The 24,432-nt window shown below is 42.6% G+C and overlaps 1 protein-coding gene across 4 annotated transcripts; it reads right to left on the bottom strand.

Annotated features, from left to right (window-relative positions):
* Positions 1 to 99: 99 nt before the first annotated feature.
* Positions 100 to 14,723, bottom strand: myh7bb (myosin, heavy chain 7B, cardiac muscle, beta b). Of its 4 annotated transcripts, XM_035522325.2 has the most exons (43): positions 14,606 to 14,723; positions 14,202 to 14,338; positions 13,961 to 14,064; positions 13,586 to 13,729; positions 13,226 to 13,382; positions 13,090 to 13,117; positions 12,779 to 12,875; positions 12,181 to 12,273; positions 12,028 to 12,091; positions 11,798 to 11,896; positions 11,577 to 11,680; positions 11,319 to 11,457; positions 11,128 to 11,246; positions 10,862 to 11,011; positions 10,438 to 10,608; positions 10,152 to 10,331; positions 9,933 to 10,065; positions 9,666 to 9,742; positions 9,177 to 9,264; positions 8,908 to 9,025; positions 8,549 to 8,672; positions 8,299 to 8,435; positions 6,735 to 6,990; positions 6,197 to 6,439; positions 5,856 to 6,032; positions 5,524 to 5,669; positions 5,329 to 5,419; positions 4,852 to 5,241; positions 4,608 to 4,734; positions 4,405 to 4,523; positions 4,117 to 4,313; positions 3,674 to 3,857; positions 3,354 to 3,519; positions 3,115 to 3,239; positions 2,880 to 2,995; positions 2,531 to 2,723; positions 2,127 to 2,330; positions 1,901 to 2,026; positions 1,576 to 1,746; positions 1,359 to 1,463; positions 1,181 to 1,276; positions 811 to 948; positions 100 to 665 (listed from the first exon to the last, which is right to left on the bottom strand). In XM_035522325.2, exons 2-43 carry the CDS (start codon positions 14,299 to 14,301, stop codon positions 654 to 656), a joined length of 5,808 nt encoding a protein of 1,935 aa, XP_035378218.1. In that variant the 5' UTR covers positions 14,302 to 14,338; positions 14,606 to 14,723; the 3' UTR covers positions 100 to 653. The 4 variants fall into 4 exon arrangements, with proteins under 4 accessions (XP_035378218.1, XP_081563311.1, XP_035378219.1 ...); XM_081707185.1 differs by lacking the exons at positions 13,586 to 13,729; positions 13,961 to 14,064; positions 14,606 to 14,723 and having other exon boundaries at positions 14,202 to 14,334; XM_035522326.2 differs by lacking the exons at positions 12,779 to 12,875; positions 13,586 to 13,729; positions 13,961 to 14,064; positions 14,202 to 14,338; positions 14,606 to 14,723 and having other exon boundaries at positions 13,226 to 13,337.
* Positions 14,724 to 24,432: the final 9,709 nt, after the last annotated feature.

The following is a 24,432-nucleotide window of genomic DNA, read 5'->3' as shown; positions in this document are numbered from 1 at the left end:
AAGTTTCAGGTGTGAATGCATCATGAAATTAACTGATGGTGACTGATTAGATGTGTGTCACCAGTACCAGTTGTCATCAGACTGTGGGTGGAGATGAAGGATATCCCAAAATGTTTTTATTTTTTTAATTCTGGAGTTTTATATCGAAGAAAAATGGTCAAATGTAATATTTCATTATTTATTATGATATTTATACTATGCTAAAGGTCAATTGACCCTAACCCTTTCAAAAATACAGTTGCTTCAGGAAGCAGTCCTCAAAAACCCTAAGAAAACGTCGGGTGTGATGTACCAGATAGTAGGTGGTTATTAAACAGCCTCTAACCTAAACCTCGCAGCTCTTTTGAGATGTCATTTCGTAGTATAAAATCAAAAGCCAATCATTCCTAATGTTTTTATTTCAAAATTATTGTTTTAGACGGTCTGATCAGGAAAATGGGTCTCTGGCTTGGGGTCCCCAGGCCTTTTAAAACCCACTGTGTTAATGTATGCATGCCCTAATTCTACCACTAAATAAATGTCTGCAGTGATCACAAATAAGCATTACATTAAGTGCTTTTTTCCATTGTGTTGTGTAAACCAAATATCAGAAGTAGCTTGACACATGTTACATCACTCTGTGAAGTCCTTTTGAACACTTTTGGGCTTGTTCCTTACTCTGTGATCTGAAAACACAAGGAAACAATTGTGATGTTATGAAAACTAATAAGTTATCTGCTTGTATTTTTTTTCTCCTTGAGAATCTAGTCTTGGTTCTCTCTGCCGTATGCTCCAGCACGTGGTGTTCTGTTCTGTTTGTGTTTGCGTTACCTTGAAGACGTGTGTCTCTCGAGTGCGCACTCTCAGCTTGTTGACCTGGGTCTCGGCCATGTCAGCTCTCTCCTCGGCGTCGTCCAGCTCATGCTGGATCTTCCTGAAGCGGGCCATGTTGGAGTTGGCATGTTCCTCCTGCCCCACACGTGCACAGACAATCTCACCTCGGTCACAATGCATTGCAAGAACACAGTGACATGACATGAGTGTGTGATTCCTACAGATCCCTTTCTGTGTTGCTTGTGATATAAAAGGTTAATATCTTCAAGTTGTTCATACAAGTTGTGGCCTACATATGGCGCCTGGAAAGATGCAATACTTGAGGCACATGCGTGAGAGAAAGTGCTTTGTGACAACAGATACGTACGGACTCTTCCACTTGTCTCTTGTAGCTCTTCACTTTAGTCTGAAGCTTACTGATCAGGTCCTGCATCCTCAGCAGAGTTTTTCTGTCCTCTTCCGTCTGCAGAGTGCAGAAACTCAGAGAGGCTGGATGCAACACAGTGACATGTTCACTGTACTCTGCGGGTGCTTGTGGGTGGTACCTGGTATGTAAGCTCTTTGATCCTCCTCTCATGTTTACGTATTCCTTTCTGGAATTCTCCACTCTTCTTCTGCTCACAGTCCAGCTGTCCTTCCAGCACCCTGACCTGGGAATTGGCATATTATTGACATATTGGAGAGTTTATATATATATTTATATAAACTTCACAGTTTTATATAATGAATTAAATGCGGTCTCTCAAACATTGTGACGCTCACCCAGGTTTCCAGTTTTTGGATCTGTTTCTTGCCACCCTTCAGGGCAATCTGCTCCGCCTCATCCAGCCGCATCTGCAGGTCTTTGATGGTCTGCTCCATGTTCCTCTTCATCCTCTCCAGATGGGAGCTAGTGTCCTGCTCTTTCTTCAGCTCCTCTGCCATCATGGCTGCCTGCAGTGGGGGTTTGGAAGCTCTATACATGGACAGCGTACATAACAGCTGCGCAAAGTTTATTTTGAATCAGTGTTGGTGTGAACATTGTACAAGGCTGCTGGGCCTAGGAGTGGATTAGTGAGATGGTGAACGTGTTCCTGCAGGAGCTCACATCGGTCATGGCCTTCTTGGCCTTCTCCTCAGCACTGCGGCACTCCTGCATAGCCTCGTCCACCTCGCCGGCCAGCATGGAGAGATCGCTTTCCAGCTTCTTCTTCTGGTTCAGCGCCCCCATGTTCTACAAGCACCACCAAACATACAAATGGCCATCTGCTCTGTCGCTTGTATGTGCTTGAGTGTGCTCAACATACAGTGTTTCTGCTAGGTGGGCTTCTTACCTGCGCATGTAATAGGTTCACTCTCTCGGTTGACTCCAGCAGCTCATGCTCGGCGACTTTGCGCAGTCGCTCAGTTTGTTCGACGGCTAAGCGGAGCTCCTCCATCTCTGTGGCCAGTAAGGTGTTCCTGTGCTCTGTCATTGCCACCTGCTCCTTCAGGTCCTCACACTGGTGCAGAGACTCACTGAGTTCCAGTTGCACATCCTAAGGGCCACACACAAATAGAATCACACCACTTACCTGGGATTATGAGCTCTGATGGACTTTGATTACGCTAAACGTGTCGTGTGCGTCGTCTTGCTACTTTGAAAGATGTGTAGACCTTTCCATTAATAAGTCACCAAATCAGAACTGAAGCCATTCCTATTTCCAGGTCACTCTTTACTGCAAATAACTCTTCACACCTTTAACTGAACCTGCAGGTGGCGAACTAATTTCTGGGATTCAGCAGCCTGTTTGTTGGCATGATTCAGTTGAATCTCCATCTCATTTAGGTCTCCCTCCATCTTCTTCTTCACCCTGATGGCCTCGTTTCTGGCTCGGACCTCTGTATCTAAAGATGTCTGCATGGATTCTAGAATCCGCTGGTGGTTCCGCCTGCATGGGTTCAAGAGTGGAAAAAACAGACATTTGTATAACACAGGTATTTATATAAAACGGTATTTCTGGCTATGTAGGATTGATATTTTCACTGATTAAATTTATGCAAGCAATTCTGTCTTTCATTTTGTTTCTAACAAGAGCCTTCCTTACCGGAGATTTTCTATCTCTTCATCCCGCTCCGCTACCTTCCGGTCAACCTCAGCTTTGACTTGGCTGAGCTCCATCTGGACGTGCAGGGTTTTCGTCTCCTCATGCTCCAGCGTGCCCTAAAGCCAGTTCCAAAGGGCAAGGACCATCGTCACCACATCAGTGTGACAGATACATCCTCATGAATAGATATTAGTGGAATTGCTGAGCATCAGTGTTGGTATGATGTGGTGTGTACCTCTACTTCCTCCAGAGCTGCCTGGATATTACTCTTCTCTTGGTCCAGGTTCTTTTTCGTTAGCTCTAGCTCATGGATGGTCTTACCTTCTTGACTAATCTGCTCAGTCAGGTCAGTGATTTCCTCTTAAAAAAAAAAGGGTTTGCTTGTTTATTAAGTGCTTGATTTGAATGACTCATGGGTCACTCCCTAAAGTGTGTGTAGTAATTACACTCATCAAAAAGACACTCATTTTGTACCCTGCAGGTTCTTGTTCTCCCGGCTGACAGTCTCCAGGTGGTCAATGGCCTCCTCGTAGGAATTCTTCAGCTTGAAGAGCTCGGTGCTCAGACTGCGGGACTCTCTCTGAGAGCTCTCCAGCTCCGCCTGTGTATCTTCCAACTTCTGCCTCCACTCTGACAACACCTGGAAAAGTTCATGTCAGAAAAAGAAAACAAATATAAATAAGGTTTTTCCATTCTCATTAAGGAACAGCAATGTCAAGGGAACAATATAATGAAGAGCCAATGGTCTTCGTAAATCTAAAGAGCTTTAATGCTGATTACTGATAGGATTGAACCTTGTCAAAATTGCGCTGCTTTTTGTCCAGTGCGGCTGCAGCAGCGTTGGAGCGTTCTAGGTCGATCATCAAGTCCTCGATCTCAGTCTGCAGCCGCTGCTTGGTCTTCTCCAGTGAGGCACACTTGGCATTTGAGGCCTCTATGGCCTCCTCTGAATTTTGCAGCCGGGCCACCAGCTTCTTCCTGTGTGGAGAACATACGAGGAGAAGTGGATCAGTAATGTAGCCTTGGAAAAAAGTTTGGAATGCTCAGTCACCCTGCCTCAAAAATGATTACACTGAAAAAAAAAAAAGATGGAATCAGCATATATTTTATAAATACGCTTCGGCTGTTGTTATGGAATTACTAGGCCTTTAATCAGAATTCCTCAGGACAGAGAAAGTTCCAGGATTACATAAGAATTTCTAAGGACATAATGGTATGACTATCCTTGGACACTCACTTGGTCTCCTCCAGTTCCTCTGTTCTTTGGATGGCATCAGTCTCGTACTTGGTCCTCCACTGAGCAAGCTCAGTGTTGGCTTTGGATAATGCCCGCTGCAGTTCATCTTTGGCTTCCTGCTCCTCTTCAAACTGCTCTCTCAGCAGGTCACAGTCATGCCTGGATGACTGCAGCGCGTGAGCCAGAGCGTTCTTCGCCTGATGTCACACACGCAACAAAAGGCGTGATGGTTATGTTTATGCTTTTGAGCTTCCGAACAAAGCACAGGGTTGCCTGTGGCTATCTCACCCTGCACTCCTCCTCCAGATGTTTCTTCAGGTCCTCCCCATTCTGGGTGAGGGATGACTTGTAACGCTGAAGCTGCATGACCAGGACCTCCCGCTCCTCCAGTCTACGGCTGATCTCAGCTGGACAAGGGACGGCGAGGCAGTCAAAAACGCCGGGAAGTTTTGGACGGTTGGAGCTACATCAAGAACGAAATGTTTACTTACTGCTCTCCGTCTGGGCCCGGGCATTTTGAGAAGTGACATCCATCAGCTGCCGCTGAAGTTCCTCCACTTTGGCCTTGGACTCGTTCAGCTGGTCCTCGTACACCCTGCACATCTTCTCCGTTGCGGCCTGCGTTCAGAGTTTCAAGGTCAGAGTTTGTTTAATTAAGTTTGACCATAAGCCTTACTACCTGTAGCACCTATGTACTACTCTGTACTGCTGGCCAGGAGAGTTGCACTGGCTCACCTTGGCCCTGGAGAGATGCTCTAGGTTCGAAGCCAGATCCTCTGCCTCCATCCTGGCCTCCGCCTTCTCCTTCTCTAGTTTCTGTTTGACCCTCTGCAGGCTGTCTAGCTGCTCACCCAGCTCGGTCACGCTGTCCGCGTGCTTCTTCCTCAGCATGGCCGCCGTGGCCTCGTGGTGGAGAGAGGCTTCTTCCAAGTCCCTGCGTAGCTTCAGGAAGTCCGTCTCCCGCTTCTTGTTTAACTCGATCTGGGCTGCGGTGGTTCCCCCGGCCTCCTCCAGCCGCTCGCTCAGCTCCTCCAGCTCCCGGCACACGTCCGTGCGCTGCTTCTCGGCCTTAGCTCGAGCCGCCCTCTCGACCTCCAGCTCTTCCTCCAGCTCCTCTGTACGAGTCTGACAGCACGTCATCTCGTCAGGCACCCTGCTCATTTACGCACTACTTGGAAAATCATTGGATAAAAAATTCTTTATTCTACTCACCTGCAATTCCTTTGTTTTCTTTTGAAGCTGAAGCACCAGGGCTTGTTCGTCTTCTATCTTGGAGGTGATTTGACTTATTTCCAAGTCTTTCCTAAAAAGAGGAAATGAACACAAGGGAACCACAGACAATGTGTATAAAATAATAGATAATAATAAGATAATGTCCCTTGAAGGTAGGAATGCCATATTTCTCACTTCTTTAGTCTATCTTCTAGCTGCTGTTTGTCATTCTCAAGGTCCATGGCTGACTCATTAGAAAGCTTTATGTCTCCTTCCAGCTTGCGTTTGACTCGTTCAAGATCCATGCGCACCTTCTTCTCATGCTCCAAAGAACCCTCCAGCTGTGGAGGATTGTTTAATAGATCAGCACTGATAAACAATGGATGCATAATACATTTCTAACTGTATCACCTTGATCCTCCCAGACTGAAGCTGTATACTGCAGATACAGTGCATATTATGCCATTAGCTCTGCTTCAGTGTATTACAGTCAGGGTTGTTCCTTGTTGGATTTACTCCACACTTACATCATCAACCTGCTGCTCCAGTTTGATTTTGGCCTTGGTCAGCATGTTGACCTTGTCTTCTTCCGCCTGCAGGTCCTCTAGGGCCTGCTGATGGGCATCCTGAAAGGCCTTCTTCTCTTTAGTCAGCTTGAGGATTGTCTCATCCAGAACTGCCATCTCCTCCATAAGGTTCTTCACCTAGAGACCAGAGACACACTGTCGTGAGAACTTTCTAAGCAGGGATAACAGCATGCAGTGGACGTGGCGGGAAGAGAAGTTAAAAACAAAAACGGAGTTGCATCTTAAGACCCTTTTCATTCTTTAGTCTTTGATGCGACTCTTTCGGGCTCTCCTTCTCTCACCTTGTTCTCTGTGGCGTGTTTCTCCTTCTCCACCTTGGCTAAGGTCATCTCCAGGTCATCCAGATCCTTCTTCATCTCCACACACACATCCTCTAGTTTGCGTTTCTTAGTGAGCAAGCTGGCATTAATCTCCTCTTCATCTTCCAATCTTTCTATGAGCTCCTTCAACTTTGCCTCCATCTGGATCTTAGCTTTGATGAGCATGTTGCATCTGTCTTCTGCGTCGGTCAGATTATCTTGCTCCTGTAGGTCAAATGTGAACAAGCCATCTTTGCTATCATTACATATTTTACATTAAATGTACTAGGGCATATTAGGTAGGGAGTTGCTTTTGTTTGCAGTACTTTACTGCAGAAAACCCCGGTAAATAACTAGCCTCTTCATTCTTTTAAAAATATTTTGCTACTTCCACTATCACATTTCTCTTTGTTTTGGATTATTTCACGGTTGGTTCGTTAAATATATATTCTATATTCTATATGCTTTAAATTTTGAGTTTGTACCTTTAAAAGCTACATGAATGTATTCAGGTGCTTACAGCTTGAAGTTGCAGGACGAGGTCATTTTTCTCCTGCACCAGTGAGACATGCTTTTCTTCCAGTTCCTTCCGCTTGGCCTCAGATCTCTCCAGCGCCTCCTTCATCTTCTGGAACTCCTCCTTTAGTGCGGCGAACTCCTTCTCCCTGGACGCGCTCCTCAGAAGGGGCTTGAGCTTGAAGAAGAGGCACATCCACGGCCAGTTCTTCACCGCATAAAACGACCGGATGTTCCACTGGATCACCATTACGGCCTCCCTGTGAAGGGATAGGAGGAGAAAAAGGTTGAAGTGGTTAACATTGCCTCCAAGCAACAGAGGCACAAAATCATTCGCATATATTAAACTGCCCTCAAAAGGGTTCATTCATGATAAGGCCCACTTTTGATGCTGGAGTATGGATTACATCTTTATTTCAAAGAAATATAATGTGTTATTGTGTGAAAGACCTCACATAACTATCTCGTACTCTGTTTAAATTACTATCATTAATGAACATCACGGATTTTACTCATAATGGGGGATACAGATGGTTCTAAGAGCAATGCTGTGCATTTTGTTAAATTCAGTTTTTAAAAAAACCCCAATATATTATGGTAGAATTTTTTTCCCTTTAGTCTCAGGTACAAATATGATGGGGGGAAAAACCTCCGTTTTGATGGCATAACTCAAACTCCCTGCCCTCGTTGTTCCAAATTAGCTTTGTGAGGGCATCACCAAATAGGGCCAGGCCGACACACGCCATTGTGTCTAGTGGTCTATATCAGTGCATGATATAGTCCACGGTGACACTGAACATGCCTGGAAACACAATCAGTTCCGCATCGCTGGCATGACAGCGCAATCGGGAACAGTCAGGGGTTGGACAGAGGTCGCTGATTATCTGCAACCCAACTCAGTGTTGAAACAAGAGGACTTAATCCTCTGTCACCTGGGCTGGCATCTCAGTGATGTGTCTGTTCTTGACTGCAACCATTCCTAACACAGGGGCTGGGTGGGCGGGTAGATGGAGGTTATTTATAGTAGGAAAGGGAGGTGGGTCTCTGAACAACTGTCTTGGGGGACTCTTTGAGGGACTCTTTTGTCCATGCCATTTGGGGTGGAAGGGGTTTAACATGGTTTTTCCACAGGGACCACACATTCAATGCCGCCTCTGAGTGCACGTGCATGTGTCTGTGTGGGGGCACACGACTGCCACACGCCACACCACAGGCTGGACCTACCCTATGCATTCCCCACATAGATCTATAAACTCACGGTCCCACACCCACACATTCAACAGTTTAGCACTGCGGTTAGGAATAGCTCACGAGCAGAACACCATACAGCTTGAAAGATTCCTCACACTACATTTATAAATAATAGCAAAAATCTACCCAGAGTCTGTATGAGTACATTATTTGTATGACACTGAGTTTATACACTTTTATAACCGGCCAGTCGTTTTGACTTCTGGAGTGTGTAAAACATTTTTTGAAGTTCAGTTGAGAAGCCAAACTCCTAAAAAAGGCATTTTGGAAAACTCCCAGTGGATGACAGCAAAGACCCGTGGGGTTGTGGGACGTACCTCTCTTGCATCATCCTCCTCCGCACCGTCCTCATGAGTTTGCCCCTGCTGAAAGCCTGCAGTAGGGTGATGACCTTCGCCAGCCGCTCGTCCCTCATGTCCTCCAGCTGGCCCAGGAGGCCGGCCTTAAAGAACACCTGTGAACGAGAGCTCCCTTAGCGTCGAGAAACCGTGCTCATCACAGGCCGAGAGAGGAGAGAGAGAGAGAGAGAGAGAGAGAGAGAGAGCGGAATAGAGGAGTTTTTCCCACCTTGCTGTGACCAAATTTGTACTGAGTGTGGTCAATGTCCAGCGAGCTGAGCAGCTTCTCTGTAGCTTTCCTGCTGTCCACATATGTGTCTTCTGGAATTGCCAAAGGGTTCAAAATGCGGTAGCTGGAAATAAAACGCACGAAGCGAAGTTTCAATCAGTGTTTCAGTTGGGTACCCGTGACAGACCTATATAGTGACAAACTTCACTATATATGAGAAAATGTGTCCTACTCAGAGGGTTTGTTTTTCATTGATAATATGTAAGGTTTTAAGGATTAACATAACATCATGATGAATCATCATCAGCTCATCCGCTGATGAAAAGTCAGAATATGACCACCGCAGAAAAAGTCCTCACCGCTGTTTAAACTCTGCATACAGGATGCGGTTGGGGAATCCTTTCCTGCAGATCCGAATACCCTCCAGAACCCCATTACAGCGCAGCTGGTGCAGTACCAGGAATGGCTCCATCATGCCTATAGGTGGCAAGAACAATACCGATAGCCATTCACTGAAAGATCTAAGCAGAGAGGGAGACGTGACCGTATCATGCTGAAGCTCCTGTTTGACGAGAACTGCTCAGCGGTAAAACGTCTGCTTTTGAGATTTCAGTACTCTTTGGCACACCTGGAGTCTTGGTCTCATTAGGGATGATGCAGCGGACAAAGTGAGGCTGAGTGCTCCTCAGGTTAGTCATCAGCTTGTTGAGGTTGTCCTGTGAAGATAGAAAGACAGAACTCAATATTCCAGCTGAATGACGGGTGATGAGGCAAAAGCAACACTTTCCAGGCCTGGAGAAGACGTCACACTTCAGTTGTCCTGCCGATCATGACGGGATTCGCTCTTACCTTCTTGGATGGTGCTGGTGAGGGTCGAGTCAGCACAGACTTAAAGTGATGTTCATGGGTGACGTTACCTAAACATCACTGCAAGTCTTAACTGCCTCGCTCTCCAACAAAAGTGCAGGAATAATGGGTCCACACAGCTATAGGAAACACTCCTTTGCACATACACTTTACATAAAGCAATAAACCTGTTTAACATTTACTCTGCGCTTTCGTGATAATATGTTCAATTCTCCCCATACATTTTGGTTCTCCCGGTGCCCACTCTCACCTTATGGACTTGTGACACAGTCTGAAATGAAGACGCTTTCTTCCTCTTCTCCTTGCCTCCAGGTTTTGGCTCCCCTCCTGCCAGGACAGGAAGAAAGTAATATATTTAAAAGGTACTTACAAAGTAAGTTTATTGTTTCAGCAGAGATAATCTTAGGTGAATAGGTCATCATAGGATCTTGGGTTATCTTAGGTGATTTAAGTTCTAATTTTAAAATGTATGAATTAAAATAGGAAATCATATTTGGAGTGGATATACTGTGTGTACCTGTATCTACACTGACAAAGTGCTCAAAGAGGCTTGCCATTAACTTGTTAGACGACTTCTGGAAGATGCCTACAACAGTCTCATTGAGAGGGTCTTTGTTTTTGTCCAGCCATCCACTTATGTTGTATGGCACCTGTAAACAGAATTTTAAAGGGGATATTTAAAATGTAGTTCTTAAGAATTTGTCATATTTGGAGCATTTGGATAGGGAACACTCACCACACCAGCGTAGTGAATCAGCTCGAAGTGGGTGTCGTACTTGCGTTTCTTGTCAGGTTTTGGCTTCTGGAAGTTGGGAGACTTGCCTAGGTGGTTGTCATAGAGTTTAGCTTTGAAGCTGCTGTCTGTGGCTTTTGGGAACATGCATTCCTCCTCCATTATAGACAATATACCCAGCGGCTGTGGCCAACACAATTTGGAATTGTGAATTAATTAACCACTTCGATGCTTAATCTCAAGTATACACTTTCACACGGCCCAGTGTATGCCTATGAAGTAAGCCCACCTTCTCAATGAGGTCGATGCAGGCCTGTAGGTCTAAGCCAAAGTCGATGAAGGTCCACTCAATGCCCTCTGCCTTATATTCTTCCTGCTCTAGGATGAACATGTGGTGGTTGAAAAACTGCTGCAGTTTTTCATTGGTGAAGTTGATGCACAGCTGCTCAAAACTGTTATACTATCAAGACAAGAAAAAGAGAAAGCAACAAGATAAGAATAATATTTATACACATAGTAATACAGTTCTTTCACTAATGGCCAGCTCACATTTACAGTATTTGGCAGATGGTCTTATGGTCACTATGACAGTATATGTGCTCCCTGATGTTGCTAGCACCTTTCTTTGTTTTATAGGAGCTGCAGAATGTGGTGGTGAGTTGTTTTCAACTATGCAAATAATATTTCTAAACAGTAAAGTCTGACCGGCTCACCTCAAAGATCTCAAAGCCTGCTATGTCCAGAACCCCTATGAAAAACTGGCGAGGGATGGATGTGTACAGTGTCTTATTGATCCTGCTGACAAGCCACTTAAACATGCGGTCGTACGTAGCTTTGGCCAGAGCGCCAACAGCATAGGTCACCTGTGAAGCCATGAAAAGCAGGCGTTCAATGAAAACTTGTTCCAAGGTCCAGGCCCAGGTCTGTACCCTCCTCCGCACTATCTTTGTGGTCCTTTAGTGAATGCACTAAAACTCACCTGTTCTACGGTCTGGCCTCTCACAATGTACTCATTTCCCACCCGCACCCTGGGGTGAAGCAAGCCCTTTATGAGTTCAGCTGAGTTGATCCCCATCAGGAAGGAGGCTTTGTCTGCACCTGAGCAAGACACATCACAGTTTAGGACACAGCTGTGTGAACATGCGTGTGTCTATAAATTGCTGGTCGTACTTTCTGTGCCGTCAGCCTCTGCCTGCTCCTCTCTCTGTTTCACTTTGAACTTCATGTTTCCAAAGTGCATAATGGCACCCACAATCTTATAACAGCCATATTTCTCCTCAGGAGTGAAGCCAAGAGTGTCCATGGCATGCTAAATTGAAAGGGAAAACAGAGATGTTAAATAAAGACTCTCACAAAAGATATATATATATATATATAAATTGTATGTGTGTGTGTGTGTGTACTTTGGGGAAGCATTTTTCTGTTTACATCTGTTGCAAGTAGTTCTCCTCCATCATCCACATTATCTACGGTAGTCACACCCTGAGAGCAGAAGTGGTAATCAAAGGGATTGGATGACACCAGCAGCATGTCTGGATTTGAGCAAGGAGAGAAGGCAGATGTAACCCAGACGTACAAAAACGTACAAACAACCAAACGTTTCTACATTAAAGTTAATCAACTCCGTCATGTTATTGATGGCCTGATACCTTGAAGCTCTGGTTTTCTGTGAGATAAGATTTGGTAATAGATGTGGTAGCTCCTCTCCCCTGGTTGCTGAAAAATCACTCTAGATTTTTCAAGAAGGTCTAGAGATAAAATACAAAATATCCATAAGAGGTCATGAGAACGAATTAAAATTGGGGGAAAAATTGCCCATGATTACGGAAAAAAAGTGCACACTATAACATTGTATAGTTATATCTGACAAATGTCTTACAAATGTCAATGTCAGCTGATGCCAGCTTTCCTGTGGGACCGAAATGTATTCTAATGAACTTGCCCTGTGGAGAGATATAAAGAAAAGTGAAGATGAAAATCTACAATAAAGGTCTGTGTTAGACATCACACGTCTTATTTAATGTAGACTCACAAATCGAGAAGAATTGTCATTCCTTAGAGTCTTTGCATTGCCAAATGCCTCCATAGCTGGGTTGGCTTCTATCACTTGGTCCTCAAGTGTGCCCTGTGTGTGTTTTAAGGAGAACAAGGATAAGTGTGTGAATATAAGATCAGAGCTCAGTTTGGGTGAAAAAACAACAACCAAAAAGGAATCCTGACAGAAGACGCCACACGAATTGATAACAATTGATGGACATGGAATATTATTCAATGTGGTGGAAGGGAATGGACAAAAAACAGGACTTGGTCTCAAAAAAGAGAAGAAAAATTATTGTTATTAAAACTAAAGACACTTCTGCATATGGAAACAGGAAAGAGGAAATGGTGGTATAAAAAAGGGGTTGACAAAAACATTCAGGAAAATCTGGGCTGCAAAACACTTAGCTCACGTTCTAGCTGTTAAAATGTTTCTGTGGCTTGCTGTACCAAAAGGGAACATAGAAACACTCAGGACTTATTTAAAAAAAACAAAACAAAACATAAAATGGAACAAAAATAAGATCTGGGAAGTAAAAATGAGGGAAAGGATGAGGTATTAAAAACACAGAGGGGAAGCTTTCTGCTCTTACTCCTTTTTTGCCCGCTGCGTCTCCGATAGCAGCTACAATGGCAAAATACTGAATTACTCGTTTCGTGTTGACAGTTTTGCCAGCACCGGACTCTCCGCTAGGAGTGGATAAAATGGATCAGAAATATGCAAATGCCAAAAAACAAAGAATAAGATGGGATAGTGGTGAAAAAATCCAAAAGGAAACCAGCAACCCCACAGTTTTTATAAGCCTTCGTGATTAGATAATGATTAGATAGTGACATTTGGAATCCCTAATAGATGTGCAAACTGAGCTAGAAGAGTGTGTGCATCTAATAGACGGCTACTTACGTGATAAGCATGGACTGATTTTCACGATCTGCAGGAAATGCATAAGGAACCCCGAATCAGCATTTTTTCACACTTGGATTAGAGTTCAATGGAAAGAGGAGGAATTCTAAGAGTGGGCAGATGGACGTAGGCTCACTTTTTAGCATGTCGTTGTAAGCGTTGTCGGCTATGGAGTAGATGTGAGGTGGCGTTTCCGACCGGCGCTTGCCCTTATATGCTGCCACCACCCCAGCAGTGTAGACTGGGAGCCACTTATAAGGATTCACTGTTACACAAAACAGCCCCGAGTAGGTCTGCAGTGAGAACATAAAGAGAAGGAAAAGGGAGAGAACATGGCTCAGACCAAAAGACCAAGAAAGAGAAAAACAAACGATGGGATATGAAAAATCCAGCGGGTCCAGAGTGCATTAGGCTGTTAGATGGCGTTCGTTCCCGTACTATATGTTTCGCAGTACAGTTTGGAACCGTGTTCTAAGCGTCTGTGAGTTATACTCACATAGATCATCCAGAAACTATAGCGGCGACTGAGGTTGAAGAGAACAGAGGCCTCATTGAGGTGAGTCAGCATTGCCATGTCCTCTATCAAGTCAAACTTCGGAGGGTTCATCAACTGGATGTCGTCCTCTCTAACTGTTAATATCTGACCAGAGTGAATCACAGCAACAGGTTTGGAGCTCTTCTAAAGGCTTATTGCTGTTATATGGGTTCCATCATTGTAACCCGTTGTTTCAAAATCTGCTCCAGCAAATTTGTTAGTGCATTTCATAATACTTTGCATTTATTAAAGCACTCTCTGTGAGACACATTTATTAGACACATTTTAATTCTATCGGACTGTGTGTTCATTCCTACCGATACATTATTTACTAACCCTTTCATCTCTGGTTTCCACAATAGCTTTGTCCCCATCTGATTCTTTGACCTCCACATCAATATAAGCTTCTCTCTCATCTGGGATCCAGACCCGTTTCTTTCCTGCATATGGATGTGTAATAAGTACCAGCCCTCGTATCGTCTAGTATTTTGATCTTAATTTTCATGAAACTTTGTCTGGAAAAACAATCCAAATGAATAACAAACTCAGTTGTGGTAGCCTAATACCGCATAAGTACCATCAAAAGCGTGAGCCTGCGCAGCCAGTTGTTCCAGGTTGGTTTTCCGGAGGAACGGGGCCGCCTCTCCGAACTCCCCCAGCTGCGTAAAGCGGGACATGCTGAACACTCCGGGCCCCGCGCTAACTCTCGCGCACCTGGAAGTAAGTATTCAGTGAAACGCCCGAATGTTCAACTCCAAATTTTGAGAAAACAGCAAATACAAAAAACAAACAAACAAAAACAAACAAACCAAAAACCAAAACCCCAAATCAAAGCAGGTAACCTCAAATACAAATATTATATGCCTTTAGATGACAAGTTCTTGATTTCGTGCAATAGGTTAAAACAGAATTGCTCAAGTGAATTACACACAAGACCGACAATAATTGCGCAGTGTAAGGTGCATGCACATGAGCACTAACCTCTGAAAGCTCTTTGGGAGTTGGCTTGGTTGGCCCAAGGCACAGGGTCCGATCTGCTTTTATTGTCTCCCTCAAGGTCAGAGTTGGGGAGGCATGTCAGACATCCCCGCGTGTCCCTGTGTGTTCACGCGCTCATTGGTTGTAGTCGTGCGCTGTCACACAAAAGGCAAACGGCATTTTTATCTTAGCACTACTGTAAGCAGGCTATTTTTAATGCGATGATTTATATACTGAAATCACAAGGTTAAACTTGTTAACGTATTCTGCTATATGTCAGGAATGTAGTTGTGTAGTTGTCTTATGGTTAAACTGTTAAGTTCATCCTCACATCACAGCTAGGACTTTCCGAAAAGTCGATACAGAAATGTAACGTGTTTGTTTATATAAATTAAGACAATACTGCAATGTGCCACATATCATCCACTGTTTGAATTTTTCTCTGAAGAGAGACTTTTAGATGTACTATGAGATTAAAGAAAAAAGAGAAGTAAACATACATTTTGAATTCATCACGGTGTAATATGGCTTCAGCACCACCATCAGAGTTTGGTTTATTCAGCAAAATTGTCAAGCAATTTTACAGGATGTCTTGTAAAGGATTGTAATGTGACATTACAGACATTTGAACATGAGCCCAGCATAAATGGTGATTATAACTGGTGGTGAAGTAGGAGGCAAGTTAAACCTGCCCCACACCACAAGTGTGTACCTATGCCAAAACATGTTAATATTTAAAGGTGAGGAACAGAAATCATTTTTATATGTGGGCTAATCGGCAAATTGAATAGCTTAGCAGTGTACATTGTCCTGCTTGGAGTGTACAGTAGTCTACTGTCACATACAATGAATGTATTGACATTATTATTAATATTGGTTACTGGCTATTATGAATCTCTGTCCTTTATTACCTATGTCAGGTAAACCTGTGTGTGTTGAATGATTTATTTACTGACTGACTGATTGATTGATTCCATGCAGAATTTGCAACTTTTTAAATCATGATCAAAGTGGCTTTGTGTGTGACTGATATTGTGCGTGACTTGCTGCTCAGTGTCTGTCATTGTAATTCCATAGTAATTCTCCACTATGGTGATATATGATGAGCAGTGTTAACACTTGATCACCGTAAAACCCAAGCCTCCTTCTGGGCAGCAGACAGGGGCACGGTGGTGCACAGGCTCTCAACCTTGAGGGCCAGAAATGAGACAAGAGTCCTCTAGCAGAGCCCACTATGAAGTCCAAAAATAGAAGAGAATACAATTTCCATTCCCAATGGCAGCCATTCCGTGAGGAGATAGACATGTTTAGAGATAGACATACTGTCTGGCATGGCTCTGTGGTTAAAGAGGCAGGCGGCACTGTTTGGATCACTTACATTCTACAACCTCTCAATACATTCAGTAAAATGCCTGAAGCTGTTGTCAATAACTTATTCCATCTTGTTTACTCATGTAAAAATAACAGCAGTGGTGACTTCAGGAAAGCTGATAGCTTCAAACTTAATAGCTTCCAATTAGAAACCTTGACTTTGCAACATACACCGTTGCATCAGCACGAAACATCTGCATGTTTAGTTTGTTCTTTACAGCAAGAATGCAGTTTCTTGTCTATGTCAGAAGGCACGAGTGAATTAGCCTGTATCGTAGCCTTGTGCACCAGTGGGGAAAAAGGACTGGAAAAATCAAATTCAGCAAGACTTCCAGGAACCTGGGTTTAGAGTTCTGTTCATGCAGCCCTGCAGGTGTCTTAGATTATCACACACAGAGCTAATTGTGTCTGAGCTTAACCCGAAGCTAAAAGGTTGTCTACAGTATACTCTGTCACGCATGGAAAAAGAACATAAAAAGCAAAACTTGCATGCCAAACAATAATTTCTGTCAATCTTTATAAAAAGCTAAATGTGCAGCTTTTCTCTTGTTCCTGTATGAGATTTATCCCAACTGCAGCTGTCAGTAACCTCTGAGCCCTATGGGGCAACCACTAACCACCAGCCTTTTAAGTCCCCTCCCTGATTTGTTTGTTTGAATTAAAGATTTAGTTTAATTTCCCTCACTGATCTCTCTTTAAAACCCTGGCATCCCCCCGTGCACCTCAGCCAGTCATCATTCTGTGTTTGTGTGTGTGTGCGCGAGTGAGTGTAAGAGAGAGAGGAGGGCTGGGTGAGCCTGTTTAACTTTGGCCATCACTAGGAGCTCTAATCTCCAGCTAACAAACCAGCCCACCCCCAGGTTTAGCAATAACGTGAGCTAATCAGTCTTTTAGCGAGTGTCTCACCAAAGGAACATGCCAGTCCAGTTTCCCCCACCTCACGGCTCCAGCCATGGGCCTGTCTGCATCGCGATAGGGCTGATCTCCTCGCCTACAACGTCTTTTCCTACTGCACACACACTCAAACACATAACCCAGATATGAGCACCTACAGCTGTTTGGCTATTTTCGTCGACGCTTTAACAGCAACATGTCCACCTCCCCCTCTCCTATCCCTGACGCCTAGACCAGAACAATAGCCACAAGCTCAGGCTGAAACCCTGTAAACTTAGAAAGCAGGCAGGCTCCAGAATAGCACAGCCATACCAGAACAATCCCTCTGCTGCCACACAGTAAGCCCAGAGAAAAGGGACAGAGGTAACAAGGCCTTGAGTCAACACAAGAAGGCCAATTCCTCATGCTAGGTATTTAGAGGACCCTTTGGCTCAAAGTAACGTATGCTAACCACCTGCAGGAATGTTTGTCAACTGGGATCAAACCCATGACCTCTTGTTTCACACTTAAGCTCTGGCTCCATATGTCCTGCAGTGTTTTAACTGTAGTGTTCAAAGCGAAACAAGAAGAGTCTGAACTAACATTACCCTCGAGTGCCTTATTAGTCTTTTAGCAACTGTGTGTCACAGGAGGAACAGGAACTAGTCACTGATTAAGGACCAGAATCTTAAAATAATCTGGGTGCAATAAAAGAAAAAGAAGAATGTATCAAGAGACTGGATTTGCCAGATTTTCCTTAAATTTATACCTGCTAAAGTTTGCTACAGAGCAAAGAGAAATCAACAGCTTCTTTAATGTTGAGCTGTGTACAAGTCACTGAGTAAATATAAGTCACTTGGCCTGAACCCTGGCAGTTACCACTAAGTATTTGGTATCAATATAAACCTCTGACAATGGATTGAAAATGGCTCACATTATAGTGACCATAAAACAACCTTTTTATGAAGCCTCCGGCCTATGCTGATGTGAAACGAAATACAAATTCTGTGTTGCATCTTTTTTCACCGTACTGTCACACAGTCACATTTGCGTATGCCATCTGCTACCAAGTGTGCACAATGTAAACAAATCAAGTCACCACATACACTTAAAATCCTGACACAGCAACACAGTACTCTTCTTTCAAATACACAAATATGCACATACCATTGTACAAATGTACTCCTCCTCAACACACACACACACGCACACACACACACACACACACACACACACACACACAGTGACGCTGCAAGACCTTGATCTTGGCAGGGTGAAAGAGAAATGAGAAGAGTGAACTTGGTCCGTGTGGTGTGTGGTGGTGGAGAGTGTGCCACAGATATTCCCGTGTAAAATCTGCTCGCCGTCAGCCACTCCGGGAGAAGGCACCGCTTCAAAGAGTCAGGGAATGCTGGCCGAGAGGGTAGGCCTCAGAGTGGCTCACTCTGAAAGCCTCAGGAGACGGGCAAGCACCTGTCCCTTACAACAACTGCAGCCGCAACAGCCCCCCCCACACACACATATGTGGTTATGGAGTCTTAAAGGAATGGTTTTGGGGAAAGTTTAAATTCATACAAGTTTCTCATTTACTTCAAATGTAGTCAGTTATATTTGGTGCCTAACGTTTGCTTCATTTTACTTCTTTACCTGATGACTAACGAATTAGCTCACAGAGTTCGTGGTGCTAATTCTTGGATGAATCGCTTGTTAGCTATGTAGCTTGATAGCCAGTAAGGTATTCTTGTATCATTAGAAAAAGTTGGGACGTAAAAATGTCTTAGCTAATCGACAAACTTTGAGGTAGGTGGAAATTTGGGTTAAGCTTTATTTTTCTTCACATGATCTCATTTCTAACATTAAAGTTAACTGGCAAGCTAGCAAGCACATATTTGTTTTCTTAAGCAGCTGGGAAACAAAATGGCTAAATCACTGATTGGCAACGTACGGCTATTCTTTAATATGGCAGTCTTGAGGTTATGAACAGACGAGGTATGTCCCCTTTTATTATCATTGTTAACCTAGCTAGATTAAGTGAAAATGTTTAGTTTTAGTTTATTTAAATTCATTACATTTTGTGTACAGTATAACATTATAGTAAGTATATTATTTTAATAAGATATACAATGCTGTTTTTCAGCATGAGTTGTATTAATCGCCTTTCTGCGAGCTAAATTAACCCTAAGTGATTAGCTTTAGACGATTAGCTAGTTATACACTTCAGATAACTGGACGAATTGAGATATCGCTGTGATAACCCTTTCAAATTTTAAACCACGCTTATATTATAAACATTCCACTTTTTACAGTTTGAATCCGCATAGCTTTAAAGATGCAAGTCCAACGTTGTTGTTATCTGCCTTTCTAGAAATCGAAATATTAAAAAAAAAATAGAAAAGCTAGATATTTTTGTCAACAATTCTTTTGTTGTTCAATTCAGTAACGCTATAACAACACCAGCAGTAGAATGTTACTGCTAACCTAGCTAATTTTATGCTGCCTTCAAGTCCTCCTCAGAAATGACCATTTTACTAGTTCTGGGGTCGTAATTACGACATGGTAACTTATGCGTTCAAGTGGTTTTTGGTATGGAGAAAATGGACTCCACGAGAAAACTTATTTTGTTTTTACTTTTGCTTTATAGTTGTGCACTAAATGTATACATGCTTGAACTGTACAGTTAACATACAAGCGTAACGTTTTCCGTCTACTGTAGGATCCGCAGCCCTACCAGCAGCCGACATGTGTTATTACTGAAAGGCCCCCAACTCGGAAAGTCGGGCCTTGTCGAAAAATCCGAGTGTGCCACTCGTACATACGACGTTGTGGTGGCGTTCATGTGCGCTCAGTTCGTAAATACGATATTTCTGGCACGACTTGAAAACAGCAAAGCTATAAAGAGAATACTAACATCATGTTTTCCAAAGTGAATGTTGTAAAAAAAAACTTGGTTGTGTCTGTTATAATTGGTTACACTTCCCTTTACTGATTAGTTATTGATAAGTTGCTTCATATCAAAACTGTCGGTTCTACAATACAATTGCCTATGTGTTGAATCGTTTTTCCTCTTTCTTTCTATTTTGATGATGTATTGGTCATTCTTTGCTGAATCTGGAGGTCGTAGATGTCAACAGGAATGACTGCTGGCTGGGTTTCTGTACTATGATGTGACCCTAATCTGGCAGACTCCTTTGGGACACATCATTCTTTGTAGTATTTATCCAAAGAAATGTATAGCACCAGAATTAAAAAAAAAAGTTCTGCTCATATATATTGCCTGTGTACATTTTCCATTGCTATATGGTGTTGGAGAACTTGTTACAAATTTAGAATTTTTCTCTTCTTCAGTTTTTGGCTGAAATGGATCATTTCTGCAAACATTAATGTCATGTCATGTCAACATTTTAGCACACATAAAGATGATGGAAGTAACATACTACTCATGGAAGTTAATGTTACCAGTTTACAGCACAGCAGAAGTATAAATATGTGGTGAGTGACCAACCTCTGAAAACATGAAAGAGGTGAAATTAATAACCCCTGGTCGAATGTCGCTAGGTCTGACTTCCCTGTGTTTGATGTGCAAGGTGAAACAATTTATGAAATCACATTGGCCACCATGAAAACAGTGAGTGGAAAATGTTTATTCAAGTGAGGAATGTTTATTCAAGTAGGAAAAGCCACTTAACTTATAACCTGTGATTTTCTTGACAAGTTAAAAATGCCACATTTTTCACACATTTCAGCTTCTCATCTGCTGCAAACCTATATGTGGAATCTCAAAGAAATGTCTAATTCTAATTATATCCTTTAAGTTGGTTTATCGGCCAAAGTTTAAAAAAACATGCCCTTAGTATTGAATCAGATCTCCGGTTATTTTCACTGTGTCACTGATGAAGCGGGTCATACACATACATGCTGAGAGGTGAGCTCTCAGTAAACCCATTCATGTTGGATATGCTACGGAGGTTAACGTCTTCCTGAACCTCAGTGCCAGGCTCACGTGTGCTGCTATGTCCAGCTGGCACAAGAGCAGTGAAGACAAATGGTTTTTTGGGGGACAAGGGTGTGGCTATGAAATGTACTCCTTCCTCTCTCCCTGCCAGAGCATGGAAAGCCCATAGCTTGGGGTGGCTACAAGCACCCATCTTGCTGCAAGGCTGCTCAAGAATCGTGACAAGTGCTTGGGGGCATAAGGCCAGACACTTGAGCTCCCATCTGTTTCCTCTCTCTCTCTTTCTCTCTCTCTCTCTCTCTCTTCCCTTTTTTTCTCTCGTGCCTTCTTACACCCCTTAGATGGAGAACACACACTAGGCAGCACATGCTGTAGTACTACATACCGCGCAACTGCACACTGCTCAGCTACACTTATCAGCTTGTTTTGGGAAATAGGAAAATTGTAGGCATCTGTTTATTACAATATGGTGACTATTTTAGAAAACCACAATTTTGCATACGTGTAAACTGTTAAAACCCTACTGCATAATAATGCTATATAGCTGTGGTCCATCAATAAATATGTATCAGCAGTCAAATACAGAATACAGTACATGTAGCTGAGGCTTTGGCATTTACTGCTTGCACAAAATGTGTGAAATATTTTTTCAGCAAAAGTTTGGTACGACAGTAATCTACCCAATGTAGTCTCCCCAGTGCAGGACTTTTTGTAATTTCAGGCTGACGCTTTGTCACCATCTGCTGATCAGATTTGGCTCAGCAAATAATGGGAGTTGTGGCTTTTTTTTTTCTTTTCCTTTCTTCCTCTAGCTCCATCCTCATCCTCCAGCTCTCTCTGACAGTCCTTCCTCGGTGTTTCTGTCTGTCTCTCCCACTCCTGCAGCCTCACCTGCTCCCCTTCCTCGTTTCTGCTTGGTGCAGCTTTCAGTCATCTCTGGCATCAGCTCCTCTCTCTCTCTCACTCTCAGCATTCCTCCCCCTCCATGTGCTCTGATATGTTTTTTTTCTCCTTCGTCTGTGCGTCCTCTTTTCTTCCTGTCCTCTTCAGTCTTATTCTTTTCTCCTGCATGAGCCTGCAGTGTTTCTCTCATTTGCTTTCATGTTTATCGTTTCTTGCACATCTTATCTTTATTACAAATGTTGTAGGCTGTATGATGATGTAGGATGTAATATTGTGGGTTATGGTCTTGAAATACTACAAGTGGCATTGCCATTCATATTCTCTGATTACAAGATGTTCTACAGCAACCTTGGGTTCTTCACTAATCATTAAACGTATTGGCACAGGTAAATGTGTCATAGTCCTAAGGATATATACTTTATAATGCAAAACACTTTTATTGGATAATTTTGATTTTATAATGTGGCATCCAAACATATTTGTAAGTGTTACTTTAGCATATTCCTACAGACTACTATGTTTAGCAGCACTGGATTATTTGGCTGATGCCCTTTTATGAGTTTTGAGATAAAATTAATATCTTTTAATTTTCTAACAGCTATCATTGAATCTTCATCTAATAATCAGTTTTTATATAAGTATTTAATTTAGATTTTTTATGCATGTCAGTCCACTGCTGCATGCCCTTCATTGGCTTCCAGTAGCTGCCTGCATCAGATTTAAAACCCTGATGCTCGCCTACAAAGCCAAAAATGGACCAGCGCCCCCCCATACATGATGACAAAGGTCAAAGCCCCATCCATACCCCAATACTTTGAATATCAGTTATGGCTCGACTTGAAACACCATGCCTCAGGACTCATGGAAGACGTGCATTGAGACTATTCTCAGTCTTGGCTTCCAGATGGTGGCACGAACTTCCACTGGCAGCAGAGTCCCTTCAGGTTTTCAAATGCAGACTGAAGACTTGGCTATTTGTGGAATATTCAAATGACCATTGATCCTGTACCTATGTTTAGTAACTAAAACTCTAGTACTCATTCTTTGGTATTGTACTTATCATTGTTTTGATATTGAACCTTTACTTATTTTGCATTTCTTCTAGGTATCAGCATTGATTCCTATGTTTCAACAGTATTTTGGTTCAGCAGTATCTTTAATCTACTGTACTGGCTAGGATATATTCTATAAGTGAATAACAAAGTACTTTTGTAAGTTGCTCTGGATAAGAGCATCTGCTAAATGATGAAAATATAAATGTAAATGTTGGAGGGTTTTAGAGTCACAGATTTCTTATGTTATACATAAAGCTGTAAATAAATTGTGTAAGGTTTTTGACATCCTCAAATGTATGCCATTTTTCATCATTTTTCACAATTTCATCAAAAACCTTTTCTTTTTTTTAAATTATGCAGTGCTAAACACCGTTGCTTGACAATATCCAGCTGTTGGTTTTTTTCTTTCAAAATACCAACGATCTTAACAAAATTTAAAATTCTATTCTATTAAAATTTGTGGGGGCTTTTTCATTATGGATTCAGATTTGCTCTAACAAGGACATTTAAAAAAATATTTAAGATAAAATTGCTTTGTAGTAGAGGCCCTGCATTGTCTGGGTCTGGTGTCTTACCGGGCCCTGGAGAAGGTGGTAAGACAGGCAGAGATGAGATGCTGCCACAACACTGAGCCTCACTGATGCAGGTTCTGCTCACTGTGAGGCTCCATACATCACCAGGATCCCAAATACCTAGCCTTACCCCAGTTGCATCATGATTTGGCAGATCGTGTGGTGCCAGTGTTTGTGTTTTGAGGTACCGGAGCTTGTTAACTCAGGCATGTGCAAATATGGCATGTTTCCAGCTAGAGAGTTTGCGTGAATTCATCCATGTGGGTGTTTGTGCAGATGGAAGTTTGACAAGTGAAGAGACTTATAGTAATAAAAAGATAAAGTCCTGAGTGCAGGGGTCTTTTTTTCTGTTTTAGCTTGGTGCTCTGTCACCATCTGATTGTTCCAGGATAAATTGAGCTATGGAACAATGTAATTGTAGGTTCCAACTCTCTTCCTTTAAATCCCTTTTCACTTGGTGTCTGTCTTTCTTCAGGACCACTCATCAACACATTTTTATATCTTTGTGAAATAATAGGTTAACAACTTTTGTCCAGAAAGTACTGCTATCATAGTTATAGTGAAGTGAGGTTACAGGTACATAGGACACATTCTAGCCATATAACCATAACACTGGGTGTAGTCAACTAAATTTTTCTTGATAAGAAATGGAGGAGTTTGTTTTATTTGGGTGTAAATATGTGAATCTGACCAGCATTGTGTACTACTGGCCTACTGGTACGTTTAGCAGGTGAGATGTCTGTTGCTGTGAGTGAACATAGTCTCATCTGGCTACAGTATCTCCTAAGTTTCTCCTTTCCCATTCAAACAATGTAAAGACATAACCAAGCACAAGTCTTTGGGCACTCCCATCTGGCCAAATGCCTGGACAGCTCAACATTTTATGGTACTTTTATTAGTACTGCTAAACTTCAAAATGCTTCAGATGTAATCAAGTAGTTGAATGTACATGCTATCTTGTCACTGAATAAAACAGGATGAATAAATCATAAAATTTTTATTGAATAATAAAAAATTAATAACAAAATGATACATATCATTATGATTACTATTCTAAAACATAATAATGTTAATTTCTCTTGTGCACAGGTCCTTCCACTATCC

Source organism: Electrophorus electricus, chromosome 24 (genome assembly GCF_041902795.1).
Source record: "Electrophorus electricus isolate QZ-2024a chromosome 24, ASM4190279v1, whole genome shotgun sequence".
Classification (NCBI taxonomy): domain Eukaryota; kingdom Metazoa; phylum Chordata; class Actinopteri; order Gymnotiformes; family Gymnotidae; genus Electrophorus; species Electrophorus electricus.
Note: the sequence above shows the minus strand (reverse complement) of the source record. Positions and strands in the feature narration are given on the sequence as shown.